Genomic DNA, 26,730 nt, shown 5'->3' with positions numbered 1-26,730 from the left:
CAAGAAACTCTGTGCAAATAATCCTTATAACACAGAAACACTGCAAGCCTCCAGTGGCCTCACTGAAAGGAAAACAACTCAGCGTACATACTGTTACCCAGTGAAACGTCTCATTGCTCAGAGGTTGGGGTAACAATACAGTAGTAATGCCATTTGAAACAGACAAATGACCCCCAAGGAGTGCCAAAGCATCATTACTTACCAATCATAGCTGAGAAAGCCACCAGGATCCAGAAAGCAACGAGGAAAGGCACATGAACGTGGAGCCAATCAAAGGTGACTATCTGGAAGCCGCCACTGTGGTTAGTTTCCTTGATGGTTTCATTTGCAGTTCCGAGACCATCTCTTTCAGTAAGCCCTTCTGAATGGCACATCAACAATATTAGCAAAATGAGGAAAGGCAAAATGAATGCCCTTTTCTTCATGATCAAAGAACTGCTATCTAAAAATTGCTTCCTTGCGGGCAATGTGCTATTTATCCCTTTTAGTATTGCTTAGCTTAGAGGTCAAAGTGGGCTTCCCACTTTTGCTTGTATTTTCTTGGATGCCCAGTTGAGAACTACTAGCTGTCAGAAACCATGTCAATATCAGGTTCTTCCTCTCAAATTCTGCTGCCTGCTCTCCAGCCAGTGGGGGGCACTATCCCTCCAACCGCTTATTCCTGAGGAGCCAAGCAGCACTTTGGCAGGTGCAGCCCTGGGCGCAAGGATCTTACTGACTCTAGGAGAACCTCTAAACCTCTTTCGTGCCTTTGGAAGAAGGAGTGCTTTTTATGGTGTTTAATTGGAAGGAGGGGTCAGATAACCCTCTAGGCAGGTTTATGATGACTACTTTCCCCCTCAGTTCTGATTTGTAAATAAGTGTAAAAGATTAATGACATCTCTTCTTAATAATTATAGAGAGGTGGGTGTATAAGGTTCTTTTGGGGAAAGTGCATGGCCCAGGACTTCGCTCTCGCTTGAACAAAGTTAATCTCAAGGGAGATTAACATGTAGCAACAAGCCACTTAGGTAAAAAGCAAACTCTGCAGGTAGTAGCCTTCAGGACAGGTAGTCAGCCAAAGGACACCTGACAACTGTACCAATTAACATTAAAAAACTTTTCGTAAGTAGAGAAAATTTGAATGAATACAGCCGATGGTCAGTTAAGTGGTGAGCCAACCAACATCACTTTGGGTCTACAACCTCTAAGGCAGGATGATATAACTTTTAATATCAGGTGGGCCATGGGTTCCACACTGCCTTGTCATGCGGGGGGGGGGGAGGCCAAAATTTGATGTCCCCCCCCCCAGCCCTGGAGCTGCCTTCCCAAAGCTAAGTGAGGTGCTGGGCTTTGAGAAGGAGGCATGAGGCTATGGCAGGCTCCCAGCTTTGGGAAGGTGCTGGAGGATTATAGGACCCTGTCAGAGCTCTCATGTCTCCTTCCCAAAGCCCAGCACCTTGCTTAACTGGCTCTGGGAAGGCAGCACAAAGGCTGCGGGAGGGGGTATCAAATGTTGCTGAGGGCCGCTAAAAAAGGTCTTGAGCGCAGCATGCAGCTCTTGTGCTGTGCATTGGATCGCCCTGGTCTAAAGTACAGTAGTTCCCAGAAATAGCAATTCAAGTTTAGAAAAGCAACGTCCATCAGCTGAGCTAAAGAAGGATTAATTAGATCTGGATTAGCAATGGAGAATCTATTTTACAAACCAAGATCAAAGGAATCTAGTCTGTTTAATTTAAAAAGTGAAGACAGGAAGACCTTTTCCTGTGGAAGAATTGCTACCCGTGCAACTTATTTGGAATAGTTCGCCTCCCACCAGTAGTTGAAGCAAGACAGACTGGGACAAGGGGAAAGTCTTCTCCATGGCTCCTTGGCTCCAGAACTTCTTGCTTCCTTTCTGTTGATGTTCCATAGGCTGGTGAAAACTTTATCTTTCATAAGGCTTTTAGCCTATCACATTTAAAGTATGCCCGTTTCTGAACATTTCCCAACTCTGCAACAGAAAGGGAGAAAAGCTTTTCTCTACCCTCTTTCTCCATGCCATGCATAATTTCATAGGCTTTTATCATATCACCTGTCACTTGCCTTTTCTCTAAACAAAAAAGACCCAAACACCACAATCTCTACTCTTAGGGGAGTCACCCCATCCCCTTGATCCTTTTCTGAATCTTTTCCAACTCTACAATAGCCTTTCTGAGGTGAGAAAACCAGAACTGTATACAGTATTCCAAATGCGGTTGCATGCACATAGTGTATCTTGATTTCAGTAAGGCTTTTGACAAAGTCCCCAATGATATTGTTCTGAAGAAGCTAGTAAAACTGAGCCCAAAGAATGTTCACTAACAGTTCCTTATTATCCAGGAAGAAAGGGAAAAGTGGGGTGCCACAATGTTTTGTCCTGGGCCCAAGGTTGTTCAACATATTTATAAAGGACTTGGATGAAGGTATAACGGGAATGCTCATCAAATTTGCAGATGACACCAAACTGGGGCGGTAGCCAATGCCGATGAAGACAGATTGGAGAACTGGGCCCAGCTAACAAAATGAATTTCAATAGGGACAAATGTAAGGTTTCTACACTTAGGCAGGAAGAACCAACTGCACAAATATAAGAGGAGGGACACCTGGCTTGCCAGTACTACCTGTAAAAAGGATCTAGGGGGTCTTAGTAGATGACAAACTTAACTTGAATCAACACTGTGATTCAAAGGCAAAAAAAGGCAAATGTTATTCTAGGCTGCATCAACAGTAGTGTTCCAACCAAGGGATGTAATAGTCCTGCTTTGATCAGATCCCACCTGGAATCCTGTGTCGTTCTGGGTACTACAATTTAAGACGAATATAGACAAGATGTAATGTGGGCCATCAAAATGGTCAAGGGACTGGAAATCAAGCTTTATGAGGAAAAGTTGAAGGAATTGTATGTGTTTAGCCTGAGAAGACATATGATAGCCACCTTCAAATATCTCAAAGGCTGTCACAAGGAAGATGGAGCAAGCTAGTTTTCTTCTGCTCTGGAAGGTAGGACCCGAACCAATGGATCTAAGTTACAAGGAAGAAGATTCCAACCAAACATCAGGAAAAATTTCTGACAGTAAGAGTTGTTTCACAGTGGAACAGACTCCCACGAGAAGTGGTGGACTCTCCTTCCTTGGAAGTTTTTAAGCTGGGATTGGATGGCCATTTGTCATGTATGATCTAGTTGAGATCCCTGCCTTGACTAGATGAGCCCCAGAGTCACTTTCAACTCTACAGCTCCATGATTCTATATTAAAAAGCACTTGGAGGCCTTCACTTTCTACACCTCTCCATTCAGAGAATTGTCCACTTACTCTTACTCTTTGCATCCTGATACTTAACCAATTCCTGATCCGTGGTTGCTAAGCTTACTCAGGAATGTTCATTACAAAGGATTGAGTGAAGGTTGAACTCTCCATGCATTATTATTTTATTACTTATTAATTAACACTTTAGCTGATGCGCAGAGAGTTTGATCCTGCTGGGACGCACCCCTGCAGGCCAACGTTGTCATGGTGATTAACAGGTAGGCTGTCCTGCTCAACTTTCAAAATCAGCCCATGAGGGTGTGGGAGATAAAAATCTGGCCCACTGGGCCAAAACGTTTCCCCAGTTTTAATGTGTCACATGTGAAAGGACTCTGAGCCAGGAAGGTATCTGAACTCTTTCACAAAGACGTTTCACTAGGACATTTATTCTGATAACAGGCATTGTACTTTGGAACCATGTACTCTGCATTTATTTGAAGCATGATAGATGATTTTAAAACAACATTAAGTTGCATAAAAATCAATGATGGTCTAACCTAATCGAAAACTTAAGTACACAATAAAAGGCTGACGGAGGCAAAGTCAATTCTCTTCAACAAAATGACAGTTTATGAATCCATGAAAGGTGAGGTACTGTTTGCAAGAACCTGAGCACAAAATGTGGGTTATGTATCAACCTGAGTCAAAAACGAGTAATACCTTACCCTGAAGCTACAACTCAGCTTTGTGACTTTTGTTGCTAAATGGCAGTGGCTTCCAATGGGGTGAGCTCCTGTTGTTTGGTCCCTGTTCCTGCCCACCTAGCAGTTCAAAGGCATGTCAAAGTGCAAGTAGATAAATAGGTACTGCTCCGGCGGGAAGGTAAACGGCATTTCCGTGCGCTGCTCTGGTTCGCCAGAAGCGGCTTAGTCATGCCGGCCACATGACCTGGAAAAACTGTCTACGAACAAACGTTGGCTCCCTCGGCCTGTAAAGCGAGATGAGCGCCGCAACCCCAGAGTCGTCCGCGACTGGACCTAACGGTCAGGGGTCCCTTTATAGATATGTTGGACCAAATGTTACAGAGGAAAAGGAGGAAAATTAGACTAGAGAGGACAGGTGAGAAAGTGAGCAGGGTTCCTGCACTTTTAATAGTTATGTAGAAAAGGAAGCTTCCGTAGGAATAGATTACATAACAAGCTGCACCTAGCCACCCCAAACTAGACATGAAGTTGGCACTTTTTGTGGCACCTGCATGTACACTGTGTCTACTTCCAGCACCGCGGACGGCAGCCCCTTTTGCCATCCTCTGTTCCTACAGTGATATGTAGGGTGACCAGTTGAAACATTACGTTTTGGGCATCACATTGTAAAAGATTCAGATCCCTTTTTATTCCCAAATGCCCTTTCATTACTTTTCCTCTTGCTCTTAGGTGCCACGGGATTTTGTGATATCTTTGATTTGTCTGTATTTAATTAATGTAGAAATCTGAATTGATTAATGGCATCATGTAAGACTAATTAAAATGATGGAACCTAAACTAAAGAAGCCAAGACACATTGAATTGAAATATGGGGATCGTTTGGAAGATTTTTAAAAAATAAAATAAAAGACATTAGACTCAAACGAAAACTTGGTGAAAGAATTCATTTGCTAGAAACTGAAGAATCTGTGAGATAAGTGCAGCATTTTAATGCAAATTTCCCACATAGTTGTAGTAGATAAAAGCCTGCAGGGGTACCATCTAAATCAGCAGCATACCATGGAGTCTTGGCTCTTATTTCCTTGTCTACTGAGGAGAAGACTTCAGGTCATCTAAGGTTATCAGAAAATAACAAAACCATTGTAGGCCTCCATGATATTACATAACACAGTGAAGTGAGTTTGGAAGAGAACCCAGGGCACAGAATTATGAAAAGCCTCAGGAGGTTATATGAGGCCCTAGAGGAGTTATTGGGGGGAAATTATACAAAATAGTTAAAGGATTATGATTTCATTGGACTATTTTTGTGGTGTAAGAACACGCCAGCTATTGAATTACACAATGACTCTTCATCAAGAGATCCTGCAAGTGGCTGGCATTCTCTTACACCAACAGATGTGGCTTAATGAAAACAATACTTCAATAATTTGTATCTCTTATGTCCCTGGGACAAACATTGCAACAACCGTCTGTTTGAAAAAGAAGTATTTGATCAGAGTGCCAAACTGTATGGCAGAAACAAGATATCCTTTTTTCTCCTGTTTTTTTTTTAAATATCAGCCTTTATCATTAGTAGATGAAGGCTTAGGGTTATTGGCGTCAACCAAACACCTGCTGGGGCAGTACTATTTAAAAACAACAACACCCTTTTCTTCCCTGTGCTGTGATGCTCCAATCACAGCTTCAAGGCCATTCTATTCTAGAGCTGGTCTGTCAAAGTTCTCATTCTCCTGTTTATGTCCAATGTCAGGCCCTCAGAACGGGTTGAGACATTAACGTTATGAAGGGGCTCTAGATGGGAAAGAATCCAGGGCTCCTGAGCCTTGTATAGTTTCACAGAAGAGGATATTTCAGGTGTAGCTGGCATGAGAAGATATATAAGAAGAAGGAAACTCAGAAAGTGTGACGTTTCCCTGTGCACGGTTGCAGAGTTGTTATTCCTATTCTTATTCTAAGCCCCATTTTGGATCACAGTGGTACCTCAGGTTACATACGCTTCAGGTTACACTCTCCGCTGATCCAGAAATAGTGCTTCAGGTTAAGAACTTTGCTTCAGGATAAGAACAGAAATTGGCGGCAGCAGGAGGCCTCATTAGCTAAAGTGGTGCTTCAGCTTAAGAACAGGTTCAGGTTAAGAACGGACCTCCGGAACGAATTAAGTACTTAACCCGAGGTACCACTGTAGAGGCTTCTGTACATGACAGTGTGGGGTGGTCTGTATGTTCCCACCCGTGGAACAGGTGCTTGGGCCTGGTGTGTGTGTATGTGTGTTGAGTGTAGAAAGTCTAAGGAAAACTGCCCCAGGAAGAAGAGATTGAGTCACTTTGGGGGCCACCAACTGAGGCAGGAACTGGCAATCTCATTTGGACAGAGATACCAGTTCAGATTCCAACAGGTGAAGGGGGGAAAAATTGGGGTGAGGAGGCAGCTTCTCTGCCACCACCTCCATTCTTACCTGGGCTGCTTCTCTGGTGGTTAGGAAGCAGTGGGGCAGGCGAGGTGACTGCAGGGACACCACCTTTTGCATTTCTGCTGCCTGAGGCAGCTGCTTCACCCTACCTCATGGTTGGGCCAGCTCTGGGAGGTAGACGCAAGAAGATTTGGAACAGCCCATAACTCCACTCTTAGATACTGTACCTTGAAAGTTCAATGGTAGAAAAGTAGCACATTTGTTGTGATCATTTACTTTTTCTGTTGCATAAGTTCTATTGGGATGTTATTGCAGGAAAAACAGCCCAGCCCCCTAGTTTCTGAAGCAACAAGAATGTGTGCCATCAGTTCATATAATAGACCAGTATAAAGCATATGTAGTGAGATGGTCAGAGATATAGATGCTCCTGATGAACACAAGCACTGAACATTGGCGGTGGGGGGGGGAGATAGTTGACCCCCTTCTTCCCTAAATGACCCCCTTGACCATGCTTCTAATAACTAGGAATTAAATAAATTCCTTCAGTCCAGGGCAACTGGATAGCTCAGTCAGTAGAGCATGAAAATCTTAATCTCAGGGTCACGGATTTGAGCCCCACCCTGGGCAAAAAGATTCCTGCATTGCCGGGGGACTAGATGACCCCAGTGGTCCCTTGCAACTTTACAATTCTATGGTTTTGTGTATGAGCTCTTGCAAAATATCACGATCTGGTAGTTACACACACAACCTGCCTTCTGCGTTTCTTCAAGGTAGTTTGAATTGCAAAGGAAGTAGATGAAGCGTACTCAAAAAATTGTTTTAGAACTTCCTAATTCAAATACTTGAGAGCAGTACATGTGAAAAGGATCTAGGAGTCTTGGTTGACCACAAACTTGACATGAGCCAACAGTGTGACGCGGCAGCTAAAAAAGCCAATGCAATTCTGGGCTGCATCAATAGGAGTATAGCATCTAGATCAAGGGAAGTAATAGTGCCACTGTATTCTGCTCTGATCAGACCTCACCTGGAGTACTGTGTCCAGTTCTGGGCACCACAGTTCAAGAAGGACACTGACAAACTGGAACGTGTCCAGAGGAGGGCAACCAAAATGGTCAAAGCCTGGAAACGATGCCTTATGAGGAATGGCTAAGGGAGCTGGGCATGTTTAGCCTGGAGAAGAGGAGGTTAAGGGGTGATATGACAGCCATGTTCAAATATATAAAAGGATGTCACATAGAGGAGGGAGAAAGGTTGTTTTCTGCTGCTCCAGAGAAGCGGACACGGAGCAATGGATCCAAACTACAAGAAAGAAGATTCCACCTAAACATTAGGAAGAACTTCCTGACAGTAAGAGCTGTTTGACAGTGGAATTTGCTGCCAAGGAGTGTGGTGGAGTCTCCTTCTTTGGAGGTCTTTAAGCAGAGGCTTGACAACCATATGTCAGGAGTGCTCTGATGGTGTTTCCTGCTTGGCAGGGGGTTGGACTCGATGGCCCTTGTGGTCTCTTCCAACTCTATGATTCTATGATTCTATACTGTTAGAAACTAAAGCCCATCATTAGAGAAATTGAATGAACTGCAAATACTGAACAACACCTGAGCTCCAGGCTGAGAACAGAAGAACTCGCAAACCCCAATTTACAGGAAGGAAGGAGGAGCGGGAAATCACATTCCCTTCTCCAACCACGTATATTAGTTCTCGCAGCGTCTGGGAGCAATTTGGCGTTTATCATTCACTATGTTCCTGGTGGAAGCTATTTTTAGACCCCCTTAATCCTTCTGTCTTGTCCACCCTTGCCCCATCCTCCGTTGTGACTGATAACTTTGCTTCCAGGAACCCAGTGGGGCATGTTTCCAAATCTCAAATGTTTTAACATCTTTAGTGCCCCCCCCCCAAAAAAATTCGAGGCAGGTTATTTTTAGCCATTTATCTTTTTTGGACCTCATTTTAGCTTGCTTAATGATTCTCAGTTCCTGTCTCTTGATTTTCCTTCCTAACACAGCCTTTAACATCGCCTCTCACTGCTCAAATGTCAGTGTGGTTAAGTTCTGTTAAGCAGTGCGCTATAGTGGTGTTTTCTTTAGCCTGTCTTCTGAGCAGTGGCGTAGCGTGGGGGGCTGGTGGGAGCGTGGCCTGAGGCACATTTTGATGATGGGGTGCAACCAGGCGCCCCCACAACAGGCTCCCTCCTCAAGCTTGGAGCTGCATGGAGGGAAGCCATGGTGTTATGTACTGAGTTGAATAGGATCCAAAAGGCAGCAGTCTGATTGGTCCTAGAACAATAGGATTCAGAATGCAGCAGTCTGATTGGTCCACAGGAGCCACCCAATCCAGCTCCAGGTGGAACTGAATCCGCAACCTGATTGGCCAACAGGTGAATCCCAGAATTAGCCAATCACGTGGGGCCCATTGTGGGGGAACTTCATTCCTCCTCACCACTATGAGCTGAATAAAGAGCATGAAATGCACACTCAACTCCGAGTATATTTCACATACCCAGGCTGGACCTTCAAGGGAGTGACAGCAGTGCCTCCTTCTCCTTATGGCCACTGAAGGGACAGCCGTGTGCACCTTCCCCTGGGCCATCAAGGAGGGAGGAAGAGCGCGTGACCCAGGGGGTGGAAGCAGTGGGGAGGCTGTGGCAGCTTTGCCACCCTTCTCTTCCATGGGGCTCCAGCACATGAGTGTGCTCCTTGCGCCGCTTTGCAAGGCTGGGATTGGACAGTCCCACCCCAGCCTTGCAATTCCACACAGGGCTGCCAGGGTTGAGTGAGTGTGCCCTTCAAATCAGTCTGATTGGATTGATTTGAAGCTGCTGCAACAGGCTGCCTCCGTGCCTCCCCCTCCCCCGGCACACACATGCGACGGTAGCACACGCTATGCTGCTGCTTCTGAGGCCTGAGAAAGGAAGAAACAAGCACATCAAAGTGCAAGTAGATAAATAGGTACCGCTCTGGTGGGAAGGTAAACGGTGTTTCCGTGCGCTGCTCTGGTTCGCCAGAAGCAGCTTGGTCATGCTGGCCACATGACCCGGAAGCTGTACGCTGGCTCCCTCAGCCAATAAAGCGAGATGAGTGCCGCAACCCCAGAGTCAGTCTCGACTGGACCTAATGGTCAGGGGTCCCTTTACCTTAAGATTTTCTCACTAAGCTACTGAGATACCTCCACGGATACTAGTAATATGGCCCACATGAGCTTGCCTTAGAGTGGAACTATACCTGTTACCTAAGGAATGCACACAATTTTAAGCAGAGGTCCCTCAACTCCATGTGAAAACCAAGAGTCCTCTTGCCATTATTCAACTCAGTTGCTTACTCTCATCATACAGGCAAAAAGGGGTCTTTAGCCCCCCAACTCTATGTGAATAATGGAAGCTTTGGTAGAGCTCTCCCTTAAGCACTTCAGCAACCTGCTCCCATTTGCATGTTTCTTGTGCATGTGATTCAGAAACAGAGGGGAAACCAGCAGTCTCTGTTGCTATTCACACTGGATACGGGGAATTAAAAAAGAGCCCTCTGTGTGTCTCATTTCATACTAGATAAGATGGTTGATGTGCATTAGGATAGATTGAGTCAAAGGACTGCCAGCTGGTTGCCTATCTTAAAAGTAGACAATTTAAACAATCAGCACATGCATGTTTTTGTTTTTTTAAATTTATTTAATCATTTTTTCAATACAAACAGCAACCGCAAAAGACATACAACAAAAACCATAATAACACAATTTGACAATTCAGATCTCAATACATTGATATACCTATGACTACACCTTTTAAACAATATTTCACCCCCTCTCCTCCCCCTACTTCCCATCACTATCCGCCTTATCGCTTAAATATTCATTCGAGATTTATTCATATTTATCCATTCTTAATTTGCATCGACATGAAATTCATTTGTATGTAGCTAATCTGTCCATATTAGCAATCCATGTGCTCAATGGAATCTTTTTGCGGCTCTTCCAATTAATCAAAACAAGTTTTTTTGCTTCTAATATAGCACAGTACATCCATTTTTTTTACCCCTTGTAATCTCCCTGTAGCTTCTTGTCCCACATAAAGATTTCTCAGGAGACAGATGAGGTGATCTGGCACTCCCATTTCTTTAAGAACTTGCCATAGTTTGCCGTGGTCGACACAGTCAATGAAGCAGAAGTAGATGTCTTTCTGGAACTCTCTAGCTTTCTCCATAATACAGCACGTTTGCAATTTGGTCTCTGGTTCCTCTGCCTCTTCTAAATCCAGCTTGCACTTCTTGGAGTTCTCGGTCCACATACTGCTTGAGCCTTCCTTGTAGAATTTTAAGCATAACCTTGCTAGCGTGTGAAATGAGTGCAATTGTGCGGTAGTAGGAGCATTCTTTGGCACTGCCCTTCTTTGGGATTGGAATGTAGACTGTGGGACAAGAAGCTACAGTTAGAACTGGATATGGAACAACTGATTGGTTCAAAATTGGGAAAGGAGTACGACAAGGCTGTATTTTGTCTCCCTGCTTATTTAACTTATATGCAGAATCCATCATGCGAAAGACTGGGCTGGATGAATCCCTAGCCGGAATTAAGATTGCCGGAAGAAATATCAACAACCTCAGATATGCAGATGACACAACCTTGATGGCAGAAAGTGAGGAGGAATTAAAGAACCTTTTAATGAGGGTGAAAGAGGAGAGCGCAAAATATGGTCTGAAGCTCAACATCAAAAAAACGAAGATCATGGCCACTGGTCCCATCACCTCCTGGCAAATAGAAGGGGAAGAAATGGAGGTAGTGAGAGATTTTACTTTCTTGGGCTCAATGATCACTGCAGATGGTGACAGCAGCCACGAAATTAAAAGACGCCTGCTTCTTGGGAGAAGGGCAATGACAGGCCTAGACAGCATCTTGAGAAGTAGAGACATCACCTTGCCAACAAAGGTTCGTATAGCTAAAGCTATGGTTTTCCCAGTAGTATGTATGGAAGTGAGAGCTGGACCATAAAGAAGGCTGATCGCCGAAGAATTGATGCTTTTGAATTATGGTGCTGGAGGAGACTCTTGAGAGTCCCATGGACTGCAAGAAGATCAAACCTCTCCAAACTGAAGGAAATCAACCCTGAGTACTCACTGGAAGGACAGATTGTGAAGCTGAGGCTCCAGTACTTTGGCCACCTCATGAGAAGAGAAGACTCCCTGGAGAAGACCCTGATGTTGGGAAAGATGGAGGGCACAAGGAGAAGAGGGCGACAGAGGACGAGATGGTTGGATAGTGTTTTCGAGGTTACCAGCATGAGTTTGACCAAACTGCGGGAGGCAGTGGAGGACAGAGGTGCCTGGCGTTCTCTGGTCCATGGGGTCACGAAGAGTCGGACACGACTAAACAACAACAACAATCTCCCTGTGCATGCATGTTTGCAACTAAAACAATGAAACAAAATGCAGAGTGCAAAGCATTCAAAGCTTTGAAAATTACCATATTTTTTGCTTTATAAGACTCACTTTTTCACTCCTAAAAAGTAATGGGAAATGTGTGTGTGTCTTACAGAGCGAATGCAGGCTGCGCAGCTATCCCAGAAGCCGGAACAGCAAGAGGGATCGCTTTCGCTGCGCAGCGATCCCTCTTGCTGTTCTGGCTTCTGAGATTCAGAATATATTTTTTTTCTTGTTTCCCCCCTCCAAAAACTAGGTGCGTCTTATGGTCTGGTGCGTCTTATAGAGCGAAAAATACAGTACTGAAGAGACAGTGTTTTGAAAAGTTGTACTTTAGTTATACGATACCACTCTTAGAGGAGAAATCCGCTCTATTGAAATTCCTGCTTCAATTTTTAATTTAATGATTTGCCTTTTTGGCTTGCACATGTTTGCTGTAAAACCCTAATAAAAGCAGCATAAACAGTCTATGAATGCTATCATTATGTTAAAATTAAAGGGAAGGAAGATATTTCTAAAAACTGGCAGAACATCCAAATACTTTAGTCTGTGCTTGCTTCACATGACAACAGATTCATCATCATTCTTTCAAAACTCACATTATTCTAAAACTATTACTCTGTTACCATGCCAAAACCCATAGAACAGACTTCAAATAAAAGCACTTTTCTTAACTGTTTAATAAAAGGGATGCCAATTTGTATTCTTACTGTAAAAACATACTGAGCTTGTCATTTAGGAGTGTAATGAATTTAACGCTATTGGCAAATGATGTTCAAATATTGTATACCTTTTTTTGTATTCAGAAATGCACTTTATATACAGTCCAGTGTTCCATTTGCTAAAATGTGGAGTACAAATCTGATCAATGTTGGTTCAAATTCAAGGATTTATCTGCAGTGGTCTTGGGAATTTAACTTTCTCTTGCCTGTTTCGTACCTACAAAAGTTAGAACTATAAACTTTGAAGAATTTAATCAATGGATTATGTTGTGACGTGGGGTTTGTGATTTCAGCTCTCTTGACATAATATGCTGGAGACAGTTCTCTAGTAACACTTCTTTATTCAAGCAAACAAGACTGAGACTGAGGAGGGGAAAGCTACATTTATAGGGACAGGGAACTAACTAGAAAGGATACATTTTGGAGGGAACAATATCAGGCAATCACAGTCCTGCCTTTTGGAGGAAACCAATAAGACAGAGGATCCAAATACAGCAGCTTAAATGAACCAATAGTAGCTGTACCCTCTGGAACCAAAAGGCAGTTACTTTACCCTAATGCAAATACAGACAATAATAATACAGACATAAAATCCTTTGACTCAATACACAACAGATTACATTGCCATGGCCCCAGACCACAACTCCGCAAAGGGAGAGTTCTCTGGCAACTGTAGCTCTGAAAAAGACATGGATCCACTTGTTGGTCTGTTCCAGGTCGGTCAGTGGGTGACACTTTGATGACTGGTCAACAGTGGATCAAAAATGCCCTGAGGAGAGATTCCCCTCGCATAACAGGAATGATCTGCTCATGTTTTGAAGATGTGAAAAGAGTTTGCCAAAAATATTAAAAGGCCTATGTAAGTGATGTCACGAGAGGGTACCCGATGCCTGTTGACCTCTTCTGGAAAGAAGCAATCATCTGCAGGGAGGGGGAAGTCTAAAATCTTTGTTCGTGGTAGTTTAGTTTGTAAGTTAAAGGGTTGATTCAGAAATGATGCTACCTACCTTGGGATTCTACATCTTCATTCTGCTGTATGGGAAGACCAGGCTACAGAGTAATAAAGAATTGAATAATCTAAATGTGTGTATGTATAATCCTGCCCTTAAATTCATCGCCACTAGGTTCAACTTTCCTTTGCAGACCATTCAGAGTATGCTACTTGTTTTTACAACCAATGGGAAAGAGACCCGTTTTAAGTTATGGTCTTCAAGAAATTACAAAATCTTTCTCAGTTCCCAATGATAAACACTTTTGCCATCACTCAGTTCCTATGCTTGATTACAACACATCTGTTGTTTTGTAATATGTAAGTTTATTAACATTTTGTTCTAAACGCTGAGGAAAACTCTGACATCAAATCTCCACCCAAGAAGAGTCAGTTTGTGAGCATCCTCCCTCTGTACCTTTTGATCTCATGAAAATCAAGATTTCGTACAAGAACATCCGGAAGACATTTGTAACACACATCCTTCTCCCTCTTACTTCCATAAAAACTGAACATCCCACATTCCCCTTTAAAGGTCCTGGCAGAGGAAGAATCATGCTCTGTGCTGAAGTTGTTGTACTCCCATTGTTTCGAAAGCATTTCTACGGTGTTCTTTATAAATAATCCAGTTTTCATTATTCATTTAGGAAAGGATTGAGCAGCTTCTATGGTCTTGGGACTCAGTATACTTTGCAAACACAACTCAATTTCAAAAAGGCAAAATTAAGGTGTAAATAACAAATTGTTAATCAGCTGCAATTGCAAAAGAATGAAATTCCAGTAAATCCTCTCATAATTACAGGCCAAAGCAATAAAATAGCTCACAGGATGAAATCACAATATAAATTGCAAAATACATAATCAACCCAATAACCCCCCCCCCCATTTTAAAGAGATTGCTCATCTCAAATAATACTAGATACAGTGGTACAGTGGTACTTGGTTTGCAACTGTTTTTACAACCGTTTTGGATTACAACCACGTCAAACCCTGAAGTGTGTCCCTTTTTTGGATTACAACAATTTTTTTTTGGAGGCCCCATTGGCGCCTTGGGTTACAACCTGTTTTGGTTTGCAACAGGACCTCCGGAACGGATTATGGTTCTAAACCAAGGTAAGGTAAAGTGACCCCTGACAGTTAGGTCCAGTCGTGGATGACTCTGAGGTTGTGGTGCTCATCTGGCCAAGGGAGCCGGTGTTTGTCTGCAAACGGCTTCTGGGTCATGTGGCCAGCATGACTAAGCCGCTTCTGGCAAACCAGAGCAGCGCACGGAAACGCCATTTACCTTCCCGCCAGAGTGGTACCTATTTATCTACTTGCACTTTGACGTGCTTCCAAACTGCTAGGTTGGCAGGAGCAGGGATCAAGCAACGGGAGCTCACCCGTCGTGGGGATTCGAACCGCCGACCTTCTGATCAGCAAGCTCTGTGGTTTAACCCAGTGCCACCCGCGTCCCATCTAAACCAAGTTATCACCTGGCAAAACTGGGCTCATGCCTCTCATCACATATGTACATGTATATTTAAGAGGTTCCTTTATAATCCTATTTTGGGACTGGTTCGTGTTCTTAGGCAGCTGCATTTATTTTGTACTTTCTGGGTGTTTCGGGGACATGTAACGCAGTTGTGTTTTGTGCCACAGATCCCGCCCTGCTCCTCGCAGCGGCTTCTTTCTGCTTCTCTCGCCTCCTCAGCATCAACCTCCCGCCCGGCGGCTCCGAAGGCGGAACTCGCTCAGCCGTTGCCCGGCAACGGAGCGCCGACTCCTCAGCGGCTGAGTGGGCGGCACCTCCCCGGGGGCGGCTCCGCTCCCCAAGGCCGAGGGTCCGATTGGCCTCTTCCCGGCGCGGGAGCAGCATGACCCCCGGCGCATGCGCCCTGCCGCGGCGCTGGTTTCCCCTCAGGCAGGGCGGCAAGCGCCCGTTGAAAGCGGGGCGCACGGGAAGCGATGGCGGCGGACGGGGTTCCGCTGACGGAGGAAAGCATCCGCGAGAGAGTCTGCCTGACGCACCAGAATCTCGGTGACTGACGAGCGGGGCGGCGGCGGGGGGGAAGGACTGATAGACGGAGCTTTCAAACCCGGCGCCCTGACTGGCTGTTGGATCCGTTAATCAGGCGGCAAAAAGGGCGGGTTGGTGTGCTGCCCGCGGAGGGGGCTGGACAAGTGGTGCGCGCTGTCCTATCGGAGAGGCGGAGGCTGTTGATTGGCGGGTCGGTCCTTTGTCCAGTAGGGGGCGGTGTATGTGTCAGGGTTTATGTGTCCACGGGGAAACCGTCCTAGGCTTCGCGCAGGCGCAGTCAACGTGCTGCTGCTGCTGCTGCTGCTGCTCCCAGCCTCTCCTCTTGTCTCTCGCAATCATTATAATATCAATATAATATCCCAGCCTCTCGGTATTCCGTTTTTCCAACATCAAATGTTTATGTCAGAGCAGGACACAATAACCACAGTAGCATGAAAAAACAGAAAGCATTGCAATATTATAATATCAAATAAAGTGGTGTCTAAATAAAGCAAACACCAAGTTAGGGGCGTTGTAGTCCGTTAACCTCTGGAGGGGCTCTCATTGTCTTATTAGGAGATCCCTTGCACGGTGCAGAAGCAACCTTTGTGCCTCCTGTCTGGGTGACATTACACTCAAGTGGTGAGACTCATTACTGGGGTTCAAAAGGGCACCCCAAGAGTGAGTTAACATTTGCATCAGCCCACACTTTTGGGTTTTTTTAATGAATATTTATTGGTATTTTCAGCATACATATAAAAATCGAAAACAAAATAAACAAAATAAAAACAACACAAAAATACAAAAAAATCAAAACTTAACAACAATTAAAAACACATAAAGTTTCAATTACTTATTTTCTTTTACCTTATTTCTCAGACCTCCTCACACCTCCCCTTCTTGTATTCCAATTTAAATTGTCAGTTCAGCAAGTCCTTAACTTATTTCTCCACTTTAACTTAATAATTTGTTCTAACCTGCTGTTATTTTACTTTTCTTCTTTCTTCCATTTCCTCAATTTATTTTTGCAAACCTTGTTTCTATTTGATTTAAAAACCAATTTTAACTTATCCAAATTTACACATCAATACTTATACCTCATTAATTATTCTTAAACCTTTTTCCTAAAGTCGACCAAAATTTCCCTTCCACGGTTTTCCCAATTTCCATACAACTAACAAAGATATAAAAACAAAGCAAATTATATTTGTATACCCTTTGGATTCCCAAACTCCACCCACCCTTTTCCCAGTTCCAGTCCCCAACCAATATCCATCAGTCTTTATATGTTATTTAGCCTGGAGATCTCACGTCCGAGGCACTTAAATCTCTCTCAGTTCCTCTCTGCTGGTCTTTTTGATAGTCTTTGATATTCAACCCCAAATCTCGGAGAAGCTCCGGCCCAACAGGATCCATATTGCTTCCAGCCAGACCTCCATATTTAAAAACAAAGCCTGTGGGGTACTCCAACTCTTGTTTCATACTCCTTTCAAATCCAAATGTCCCCAAAGCTCCAACTTTCACCTTCAGCAAATTTGTAATCCTCAGGTCTTCAGATCTCCACAAAAGGAGATCTCTCCATTTTTCAGTCTCCAATTCAGGCCAGGCTTTCCACATCAAATTTTTATTTTCCTTTTTTGTCATCATGTCAGGCCTCAAATTGCAGCTCTCCTTTGGCATCTGCAGAATTCCAGCTCCTCCTTCATTTTCTTCTAAAGCAACATATTGCTCCATTTTGTCAAATCTTTCAGTTTCATCTGTTTGTTCAGTTGGATGGGCTTCCTGTTTCAAGTCCTTATCAGATTCAACACTGTTATTTACTGTCAAGCGTAGTACTGAAACCTGTGTAGCCAAAACATTGAATTGACCTTGTAACTTTCCCAAGAGAACAAATGCTCTATCCAATTCTGCTTGAACTTTCCATCCTCCAGCCATTCCTGTAATGTCACTAAAACCCCTCTAGGGGGATTTTAGTTCCTTAATATTCCTTTCAGCTCAAAACCGAAAGTCCAGTTATTTTGTATCAGCCCTTCCTTATTTTCAGCAAGTTGTAACAAATAAACCAGCAGAAGCAACAGAAACAAAGTTCTCTTTTTCCGGCTGACAGCTAACTGTCTGACAGCTAATTTGACAGCTGTCAAACTCTTCAATATTACATCAGCAGGCTTTCTCGCGGGACGCTCCCGGGTCTGGGGGTGGTGGTGGTGAAATTTCAGCTCCCAAAATTTATCTTTTATCCTCCAGTAAATCTTCTTATAATGTCAGAACCGTGAAGTTAAAATCTTATACTAAAAAATAAAAAAAATTCTCTTGACCTTAGCTAACAGGTCCTTTGCTTTAGATTGTTTACAAAGGGGGGGGTGGACTTCCTTTTTAACCCTTCCCCGCTCGTTCCTGATCCAAAAAAGAAATTTTTTAAAGTTCCAATCTCCGTATTACTCACGGGTTGATGTTTTAAAGTCCGATTGATCCAAGGAAAAAGTCAACGCTCTCCGTCAATGGCTTGCGGCTTCACTCCGTAGAAGAGGGAGTACTCTCATCACCGTGCCGCATCCCGTCCCCGTCCCCGTTCCGAAGCCTTTAAAAAGGCTCCTTCACGGATTGGGGGGGCACATATGGTGCCCGCTGAGTCTCTGTGTTCCCAGGCTTTTGCGCCTGTGATTTTAAGGGTCCCCGCTTCGCCGCAGCGGCAAGACCCAAACTCTACAGAGCCGATTCCCTCCGGAGCTCGGAGGGAATCCGCCATTAAACGATGGCGCCAACCCTGAAGTCCACATCAGCCCACACTTTTGGAATGCACATTCAGAATTTCTTCAAAAGAGAAAGGAACAATATTTTGCAGCAGCGTTTCCCATCATACACTTCCTTTTCTGAATTAAAACAGAAATAATACTGAAAATAAATGTAGAATGTGCTACTCCAGGTGTTATTAGATAGCTCATCCTTACACCTGAAATAATTTAGGACAGAGATGACTAAACTGGTTTTCTGTTGCCTGATTCCATATCCCATCATCCCTCATGATTGGCCATGCTGGCTGGGGATGATGGGAGTTGGAGGCTAGTAACATTGGGGAACCACCTGGAGAGTGGGGGGGGGATAAGAATTAAACTCTCTTCCACCCAGCCTCAGAGGAGTGTATTTTGTACCCCAACTGGTAAAAGGCAAAGCCAAAGCACTCACTTGTGTGAAGAAACAACATGAATTTATTCTGAAGCTGGATAGGTATTTGATTTGGAAGTACTTCAATGCCCTAGTTATGCAAAGAATGACAATAACTGCCTGTCCCCAGTGAGACCATTTGGAAGGAGATGAGACCAGAGCAGAGATGCAGTAGACTCAAAGGAACCATTAATGATGGGATCAATATATTTATTGGATTGGTTACATGCAGAGTCTGCTATTGATAGCATCTTCTGTTGTATCTGTGTTCCAACTCTTGAACTGGGCAAAAGATTTTGTGCAACTTCAAAAGTTTCATATGCCTTTTTAAAAGTAAAAATCAGTCCAATCCAATATTGCACTTTGCCAGTTTTCTATCTCTTGTTCTCTGGAGCCATCAGAAAATCAACTTTCTGTTTTTAGCCTTTTAGGACTTGAGAGCCACCTTCAGTTGCAGTCTGAAATGTAGGCTACACTTAATATTTTGTCAGTGCAGTGCAAGTCTGGTTTCCGCCACCCTGTTTCCTTCTTATTCTCTTTTTCTTCCTTAATGGACACTTCTTCTAAACACTTTGATCCATGCTATTATCATGAAATACATTGTTCCTTATCTTAAGTGCCACCGCAATGAAATATTAAACTCTCAATAATTTTCTCATTCTAGCTGATGTCCGGTCATTGTCTCTTCCTGGAACTTACCATGAAAAGATTAGTCATTTAGGAAACTCATTGGAAAATTTTATTCATCTAAAATCACTTGACCTTTCACGCAATGCATTGACTACCTTGGAGGTAAGGCATAATTGGGGCTTTGTATGTTTTACATTGTGGTTTACAACTATAAACAGTCTGTAAAAAGATAAAAGCTCACCCACGATATCTAAGGAAGGTACCATATTTCAGTGGTCCAGCATAGGTTATAAAACATGCCACTGCCATTCAGATTAGACAATACAGTGGTACCTCGGGTTAAGTACTTAATTCGTTCTGGAGGTCTGTTCTTAACCTGAAACTGTTCTTAACCTGAAGCACCACTTTAGCTAATGGGGCCTCCTGCTGCTGCTGCGCCGCCGGAGCATGATTTCTGTTCTCATCCTGAAGCAAAGTTCTTAACCCGAGGTACTATTTCTGGGTTAGTGGAGTCTGTAACATGAAGCGTATGTAACCTGAGGTACCACTGTACTGAGCTAGATGCACCCAAGGTGAAGGAAGGCTCTCTGGCACCTGGTGCGGGGTGTCGAGGGGCAAGTAGTGGGGCATTATAACTTAACAATTCTCTAAGGCAGTGTTTTTCAACCTTTTTTGGGCAAAGGCACACTTGTTTCATGAAAAAAATCACGAGGCACACCACCATTAGAAAATGTTAAAAAAATTAACTCTGTGCCTATATTGACTATATGTAAAGTAATTCTCTTGAATAGGAATCAAATAAACACAAATAAAGTATTTTATAATTACTTTGTTATGAGATAGTAAGTAAACAGAAATATGAAAAATTATAAAATACTTTATTTTTAAATCTTTCGAGTTTTTCGATTTTTCCCACGGCACACCAGGCAACATCTCGCGGCACACTAGTGTGCCGCGGAACAGTGGTTGAAAAACACTGCTCTAAGGTACCCTATTCAGATTAAGCAACTGCTTCTTTTGGATATAGATTATATATCTGTGCATGTGGTTGCATAGAGTACTTAGCCCATTATTTATTGTTTGATCCATTATATGACTCTTTCGGAGTCAAATTTCCATTCCACTATATGTGGCCAATGGGACGCGGGTGGTGCTGTGGTCTAAACCACAGAGCCTAGGGCTTGCTGATCAGAAGGTTGGCAGTTCGAATCCCTGTGACGGGGTGAGCTCCCGTTGTTTGGTCCCAGCTCCTGCCAACCTAGCAGTTCGAAAGCACATCAAGGTTCAAGTAGATAAATAGGTACCGCTCCGGCGGGAAGGTCAACGGCATTTCCGTGCGCTGCTCTGGTTCGCCAGAAGCGGCTTAGTGATGCTGGCCACATTACCCGGAAGCTGTACGCCGGCTCCCTCAGCCAATAAAGCGAGATGAGCGCCGCAACTCCAGAGTTGTCCGCGACTGGACCTAACAGTCAGGGGTCCCTTTAACTTTATATGTGGTCAATACAGGATAGTGTGTGATACTTGCTTTTAGATCAATATGAGTGTATCAAGTAGCTGCTGCAGTTAGGAAAGTTTGAGCTTTAAAGAAAGTGTCATTGGATTGCAAAAGTGTTCACTAATCTTAGTAAGCAGAAATACGTCACTGAATGGTTTATTTTAGCTATGCTTTCTTTTGTTAAATGAAAATTGGGCAGCTCAGTGGCTCATGTTTTTACATCTTAGCTTCAGTTATTTAACTTGCTTAGTACTGTTTGCAATGGTCTGTGGCTGCAAGCAAGAAATACTAATTTATGCACAGTTTACTGGAGTTGTAAGACGGGAATAAACATACAATTGCTTTTTAACGATTTGTTAACAGGGCCTTCAACATCTTACATGCCTAGAAAAACTCAATCTTTACTTCAATTACATTTCCTCGTTGTCGGAAGTATTTCGACTCCACAGCTTAACTGCACTCAAGGATGTGGATTTCCGGCTGAATCCTGTTGTTAAAAATGAATCTGATTACCGTCTTTTTGTCATTCACATGCTCCCGAATCTCAGGCAGTTGGGTGAGTAAGATGACACAACAGAGCCATGTTAGTACCTATTGCAAAAAAAAAAAAAGGTGATTAGAATATTTTTTTCCTTCAGTGGCTGCCCAGCTATTCTCAAAGATGGGAAATATTTTTTATCATCTCATGTTACTTTTTTAAGGCAAGCAACTAAATATAGAATGTGAATGCAGTTAATAGATCTTTGAAAGCACGTGTATCATATACACATCTGGAAACAAGGGTGTCCGCTGCTATTTGTTGAGGGTACATTTTGTGGCCAAGCTGTTTCTTCTTGTTTTTGTTTTGCTGTGTGGCCAAAGTCTCTATTTAAACGAAGTGCCATAATTCCCTTTTGCTGCTTACCTTCTTTCTCGTTTCCTATGTATGCATTTCCTGAAAAACTGACAGATAGCTCAGTTGACAAGAGTGGTGCTGATGATGCCAAGGTGGCAGGTTTGATCTGCATATTCCTGCATTGCAGGGGGTTGGATGAGGGGATCCGCAGGGTCCCTTCCAACTCTATTCAACTCTATGATTCTAAACCTCATACCAAATCCATTTGTAGTATTCTTGCCTTTTTATAGGGAAGCTTTGCAAAATTGTATCCAAATTCTTTGCATTTGCTCAAAGGAGCCAGTCCTGTTTCTTGTTCTCTGTTGTCCTGTCTTGTCCCATCCCACAAATACTTCAGTGCCTTTAAGCTGCTTTTCACCTGAAGGTGGGTTTGGGAACTGTTAGTCATGAAGTAGAAGGGAGAGGTGGCTGGGAGGCAGAAATCCAGCCTCCAAGTGGTAAAATTTCTGAGCAGTATAAAAAAATCAGGACTTTGAGGTTGACTTTCTTAGTTACAGTGTGCATGTGTATGCGCAATGGCAAAAACATGTAATAAATTAACATGGGGGGGGAGGGAGTAGGTCCAGTAGGAGAATTTATCATGGTTCTCCTATCAGAGTTCCTGTGAGTTCTACCATTCATTTGGAATCGGAAAAGCTAGCACAGTTAGATTATCATAGATTCGATGGGAAGGGAAAGGTGACTTCAGTTTACAGAGTCTTGATTCTGAATGATTAAAGAGCCAAACCAAGACCATAAAGCAATCATTTGAACAATGTCACAGTCATAGTAGTTTGTGTATGAAAGGGAGCTTTATTCTGTTTGACGGTTGCATTTCGATATTTTTTGTAAATGTGATATCATTAGACGTCCTCATAACACACACCTTGCTCTGCATGGCAGCTATATACATAAATACTTGGATAAGAAAATAGTTTTCTTCTTTGTTTCCTGCTTAATTTCTGTTGACAGGATACTTACCTACATTTACACAAACCCATGCAGTTCTTGGCAGTCCTACTCAGGGATAGTTTTGGAGACCCTTCTCCTTGGTGAAACAAATGTCCTCAATTGTTTCTGGAAGTTACAGATCTGTAGATGCTGTTGAGCTAAACCAGAGCAGCAGCGCTGAAAGCCCTACTCTGAGTTACTGTGCATAGCTGCGGTCTTGCGTGAGCTCACAGCGCCTGGGACTCACGTGCGCTGGTACGTGGCTGGGAGCGCCAAGGGCATGGAGGGTGAAGGAGCCCGTTGCAGCACCCCATCCCTCACCTCTGAACCCGTTGCAGTGATCCTGCCCCACACTGTAGTCCACAGGCTTGCACTGTGCTGCCTGGCTGCCCCTGCTTGGGGGAGCCCAGCTGACATGGCACTTGGCAGGCCGAACCAGGCACCCCCACACTGGCACCCCCAGTGCAACCCAGCCCAGTTCTCCTTTCCATGAGCATTGGTTCCTCCAACACCAGGAGAGGAGTGCCGGCCCACACTTGGGGTACCTTAATAAAGGCACCTGCTTCACCCCCCCTCAAAGATCCGCACCCGGGGCCACATCCCTCTGGCACCCCCATGCAATGCCCCTGGTTACATAGGGCTGCTTTATGGTGTGAAAATTAAAAAGAAATCATTCGTCTCCCATTTCTTTCTCTTACTTGCAGTACCTCCCCTTCTTGGTTCGCAGTGTCATGAAAGATACCCTGGACCCTTTATTTTCATTATTAACCAGAAGGGGCTATGGCTCAGAGGGCTGAACTGACAAGCATCTCTTGGTGGCGTCTGTCTCTGTGCCACTAGGATATTGTTCTGACAATTTTCACCTGAGTTTTACAGACTGAGGGAGCAAATCAGTACAGGTTAAGTACTTAATTTGTTCCGGAGGTCCGTTCTTAACCTGAAACTGTTCTTAACCTGAAGCACCACTTTAGCTAATGGGGCCTCCTGCTGCCGCCACGCTGCTGGAGCACGATTTCTGTTCTTATCCTGAAGCAAAGTTCTTAACCTGAAGCACTATTTCTGGGTTAGCAGAGTCTGTAACCTGAAGCATATGTAACCCGAGGTACCACTGTACTGAGCTAGATGCACCCAGGGTGAAGGAAGTTTTGGGGGAAAGTTTTTTTGAATTATTTGGATTATTTTATACTCTGCTTTCACATGTGACTTATAGTGACTCACTGCTTGAAAATATTTCAAAAGTTAAATGAATAGAACTATAAAATACCTGTACATGTATTTTGTCCTGGAAGACAACACTTTATGCTTGGTAATTGTTTTTTAAAACTTCAATAAAGTTTGTAAAAAAAAGAAACTTAAATATTAAAACCTGGATAATGTTCAAAATAGGTCAGTGCACATATTTTAAATGTTGTATGTAGGGTCACCATGAACTTAATCCAGTCGATTGCACCAGATTTAGGCATGAGGGGGAGGGAAGAGAATCATCAGAGTTATCTAGTTAGCCTCTTGCCAGTGCAGGAAATCTACTACATTCCTGATAAGTGGTTGTCAAGCCTTGGTTTGGAAACCTCTTAACTAAGCAGAGACTGCCACCTTCCAAGGCAGTCTGTTCATATTATTGGGAAGTTCTTCCTAATGTATAGACTAAGCCTTCATCTTTGAATTTGAACCCATTGGTTTAGTTTCTGCCCTCTGGAGCTGGGTTGCCAACATGGTTCCTGTGGGTGCAGAGGTGCCCTTGAAGTCTTCTCCCTGTACCTGCAGAATCCCAGAAACCACCCTCCCTCTGCGCTCACTGTTCCCTTCAAGACAGTGGTGTAGCATGGGGGGGGGGCACACAAGGGCAGTTGCCACAAGGCGCACAATTGTGTGGGGTTTTTTTAAGAAAAAACCTTCATCTTATAAATTTGGGAATATTCTAGTATTGAATTTGCAAATGTTCTCCTTGCATGCAGACCATCATAAAGACATTTTCTTCCCTTTTGGGTTGTATTTCTTTTTTTAGATGATCGTCCTGTGAGAGACAGTGAGCGAAAAGCATCCCTTTTACATTTCTCTACAGATCATGCTTATAGATTCAGGAAGCCTCCGCTGGTAACAAGATGGACTGAAACGGAAAGGTAGGATCAGAACAAGGGTTCAAGCAACTGTAATCATGTGACTGTGGAAATATCTGGAAATTGGGGCAGGATCCAAAGGGCTGCCAGAGGAATTTGCTTGTGCCCCTTCCTGTTACTGTGCTGCCCCAACCCCACTGCCAATTAGAGGACCCTCTGGAATAGCACCAGAATGGTGTGGTGAAGCCCTTGGGCTTCTCTGAGTGCCTCTCCTGACTGAAACTCTCTGTGCTGCATTGGATACAGCTTTTCATTTGAATCTTGGCCCTCAACTTTCAGTGCTTTATCTCCAGAGTCTGAAAGGCTCAGCAAGGTGCGTAAAGGTAAAGGTAAAGGGACCCCTGACCGTTAGGTCCAATAGTGGCCGACTCTGAGGTTGCGGCGCTCATCTCTCTTTATTGGGTGAGGGAGCCGGCGTACAGCTTCCGGGTCATGTGGCCAGCATGACTGAGCCGCTTCTGGCGAACCACAGCAGCGCACGGAAACGCAGTTTGCCTTCCCACTGGAGCGGTACCTGTTTATCTACTTGCACTTTGACGTGCTTTCGAACTGCTAGGTTGCATGAAGTTACCTGTGTGTTAATAGCTCCTGCCTGGAATAATTTTTTGTAGAGAGAGGGCCTCAAACTGGCTTTGTAGGCATTACAGGCTTGACTACTGTAATTCGCTCTATGCGGGGCTGCCCTTGAAGCTGTCCCAGAAACTCCAGCGGGTACAGAATGCTGCAGCGAGGCTCCTCACGGGGTCTCTGCCATGGGAGCATATTCACCCAGTGCTTTTCAAGCTGCACTGGCTCCCGGTGGAGTACAGGGTCAGATTTAAGGTGCTGATTTTGACCTTTCAAGCCCTTCACGGCCTAGGACCCTCGTACCTACGGGACCGCCTCTCCTGGTATGCCCCATGGAGAGCCTCAAGGTCCATAAATAACAACACCCTAGTGGTCCCAGGCCCTAAGGAAGTTAGATTGGCTTCAACCAGAGCCAGGGCCTTTTCAACTCTGGCTCCGGCCTGGTGGAACGCTCTGCCTCATGAGACCAGGGCCCTGCAGGATCGGATTTCTTTCCGCAGGGCCTGTAAGACAGAGTTGTTCCACCTGGCCTTTGGCTTGGAGCCAATTTGATTCCCTCCCTCTCTTTTTTTCCCTTTCTTTTCCTTCTCCTCCTGCGATGAGGCTACATTTTAATATTTTAATGTTCCATTATTTTAATGTTGTATTTTATTTTTGTTTTTAAGTTGTAATCATTCATCTTTTTTTTCATTATTGCTTGTAAGCCGCTCTGAGCCCGGCCTTGGCTGGGGAGGGCGGGGTATAAATAAAAAATTATTATTATTATTATTATTATTATTAACTGGGCCACAAACTAATTAGCCAGGGGCACTGGACCTTGAGGAGTGATGGGAACTTAAATTCCCATTCCAATCGCTCCTTCCCGGCTCGGGTGGCGAACCTATTTGGGCCCGTCCGCGAAAACTGATGGATTCTGATAGATTCCGACAAGCCTTGCGGAACCCTGCTCCTCCTGGTGACTCATTAGATGACCTTGTTGAGGACTGGAATAACTGGCTCTTGGCAGCCATTGATGAGATTGCGCCTAAGCGCCCTCTGCGACCCCGTCGAAACCGGGCCCCTTGGTTTACTGAGGAGCTCCGGAAAATGAAGCGGGATCTCAGACGGCTAGAGCGAGTATGGCGACGGACTCGAGACGGAGCCTCAAGAACATCTTATAGGACACTTATGAAAGCCTATGAGATGGCTATGAAAGCTGCTAAGAAATCTTACTTTGCAGCTTCCATTGCATCCGCTAGCTCTCACCCGGCACAACTTTTTAAAATAATTAGGTCAATAACGTCCTTAGGAGGACAACCAAATTTAAGCACAAATTCGACCCACAGCTGTGAGGCATTCGCGAGTTTTTTTGCGGAGAAAGTCCTGTTGCTCCGCCGTGACCTCCCTGCCAATTTAGATACAGTGACTGAACTGGAGGCCCCTCAACTGACTTCAGGTCCAGTGTTGGACCATTTCGATCGGATA

General features: G+C 44.1%; 2 protein-coding genes across 4 annotated transcripts in view; one reads left to right on the top strand and one right to left on the bottom strand.

Moving 5' to 3' along the window:
* Nucleotides 1-736, bottom strand: part of SLC9A3 (solute carrier family 9 member A3) — a gene marked incomplete at its 3' end in the record, with an annotated part of 99,691 nt that extends 98,955 nt beyond the window's left edge. The window contains exon 1 of the mRNA XM_081883951.1: nucleotides 203-736. Within this exon, the coding sequence (XP_081740077.1) occupies nucleotides 203-425 (223 nt within the window). The 5' untranslated portion in view covers nucleotides 426-736. The remainder of the gene's footprint in view (nucleotides 1-202) is intronic.
* A 14,528-nt stretch (nucleotides 737-15,264) lies between these two features.
* CEP72 (centrosomal protein 72) overlaps nucleotides 15,265-26,730 on the top strand; it is a 31,691-nt gene continuing 20,225 nt past the window's right edge. For all 3 annotated transcript variants that reach the window (XM_081884069.1, XM_081884068.1, XM_081884067.1), the window contains exons 1-4: nucleotides 15,265-15,491; nucleotides 19,297-19,424; nucleotides 21,121-21,313; nucleotides 24,588-24,702. In XM_081884069.1, the coding sequence (XP_081740195.1) occupies nucleotides 15,419-15,491; nucleotides 19,297-19,424; nucleotides 21,121-21,313; nucleotides 24,588-24,702 (509 nt within the window). In that variant the 5' untranslated portion in view covers nucleotides 15,265-15,418. The remainder of the gene's footprint in view (nucleotides 15,492-19,296; nucleotides 19,425-21,120; nucleotides 21,314-24,587; nucleotides 24,703-26,730) is intronic.

Source organism: Podarcis melisellensis (genome assembly GCF_964234715.1).
Source record: "Podarcis melisellensis genome assembly, chromosome: 13".
NCBI classification, from domain to species: Eukaryota; Metazoa; Chordata; class Lepidosauria; order Squamata; family Lacertidae; genus Podarcis; species Podarcis melisellensis.
The sequence above is the reverse complement of the archived record's forward strand: the minus strand, read 5'-3'. Positions and strand labels throughout refer to the sequence as shown.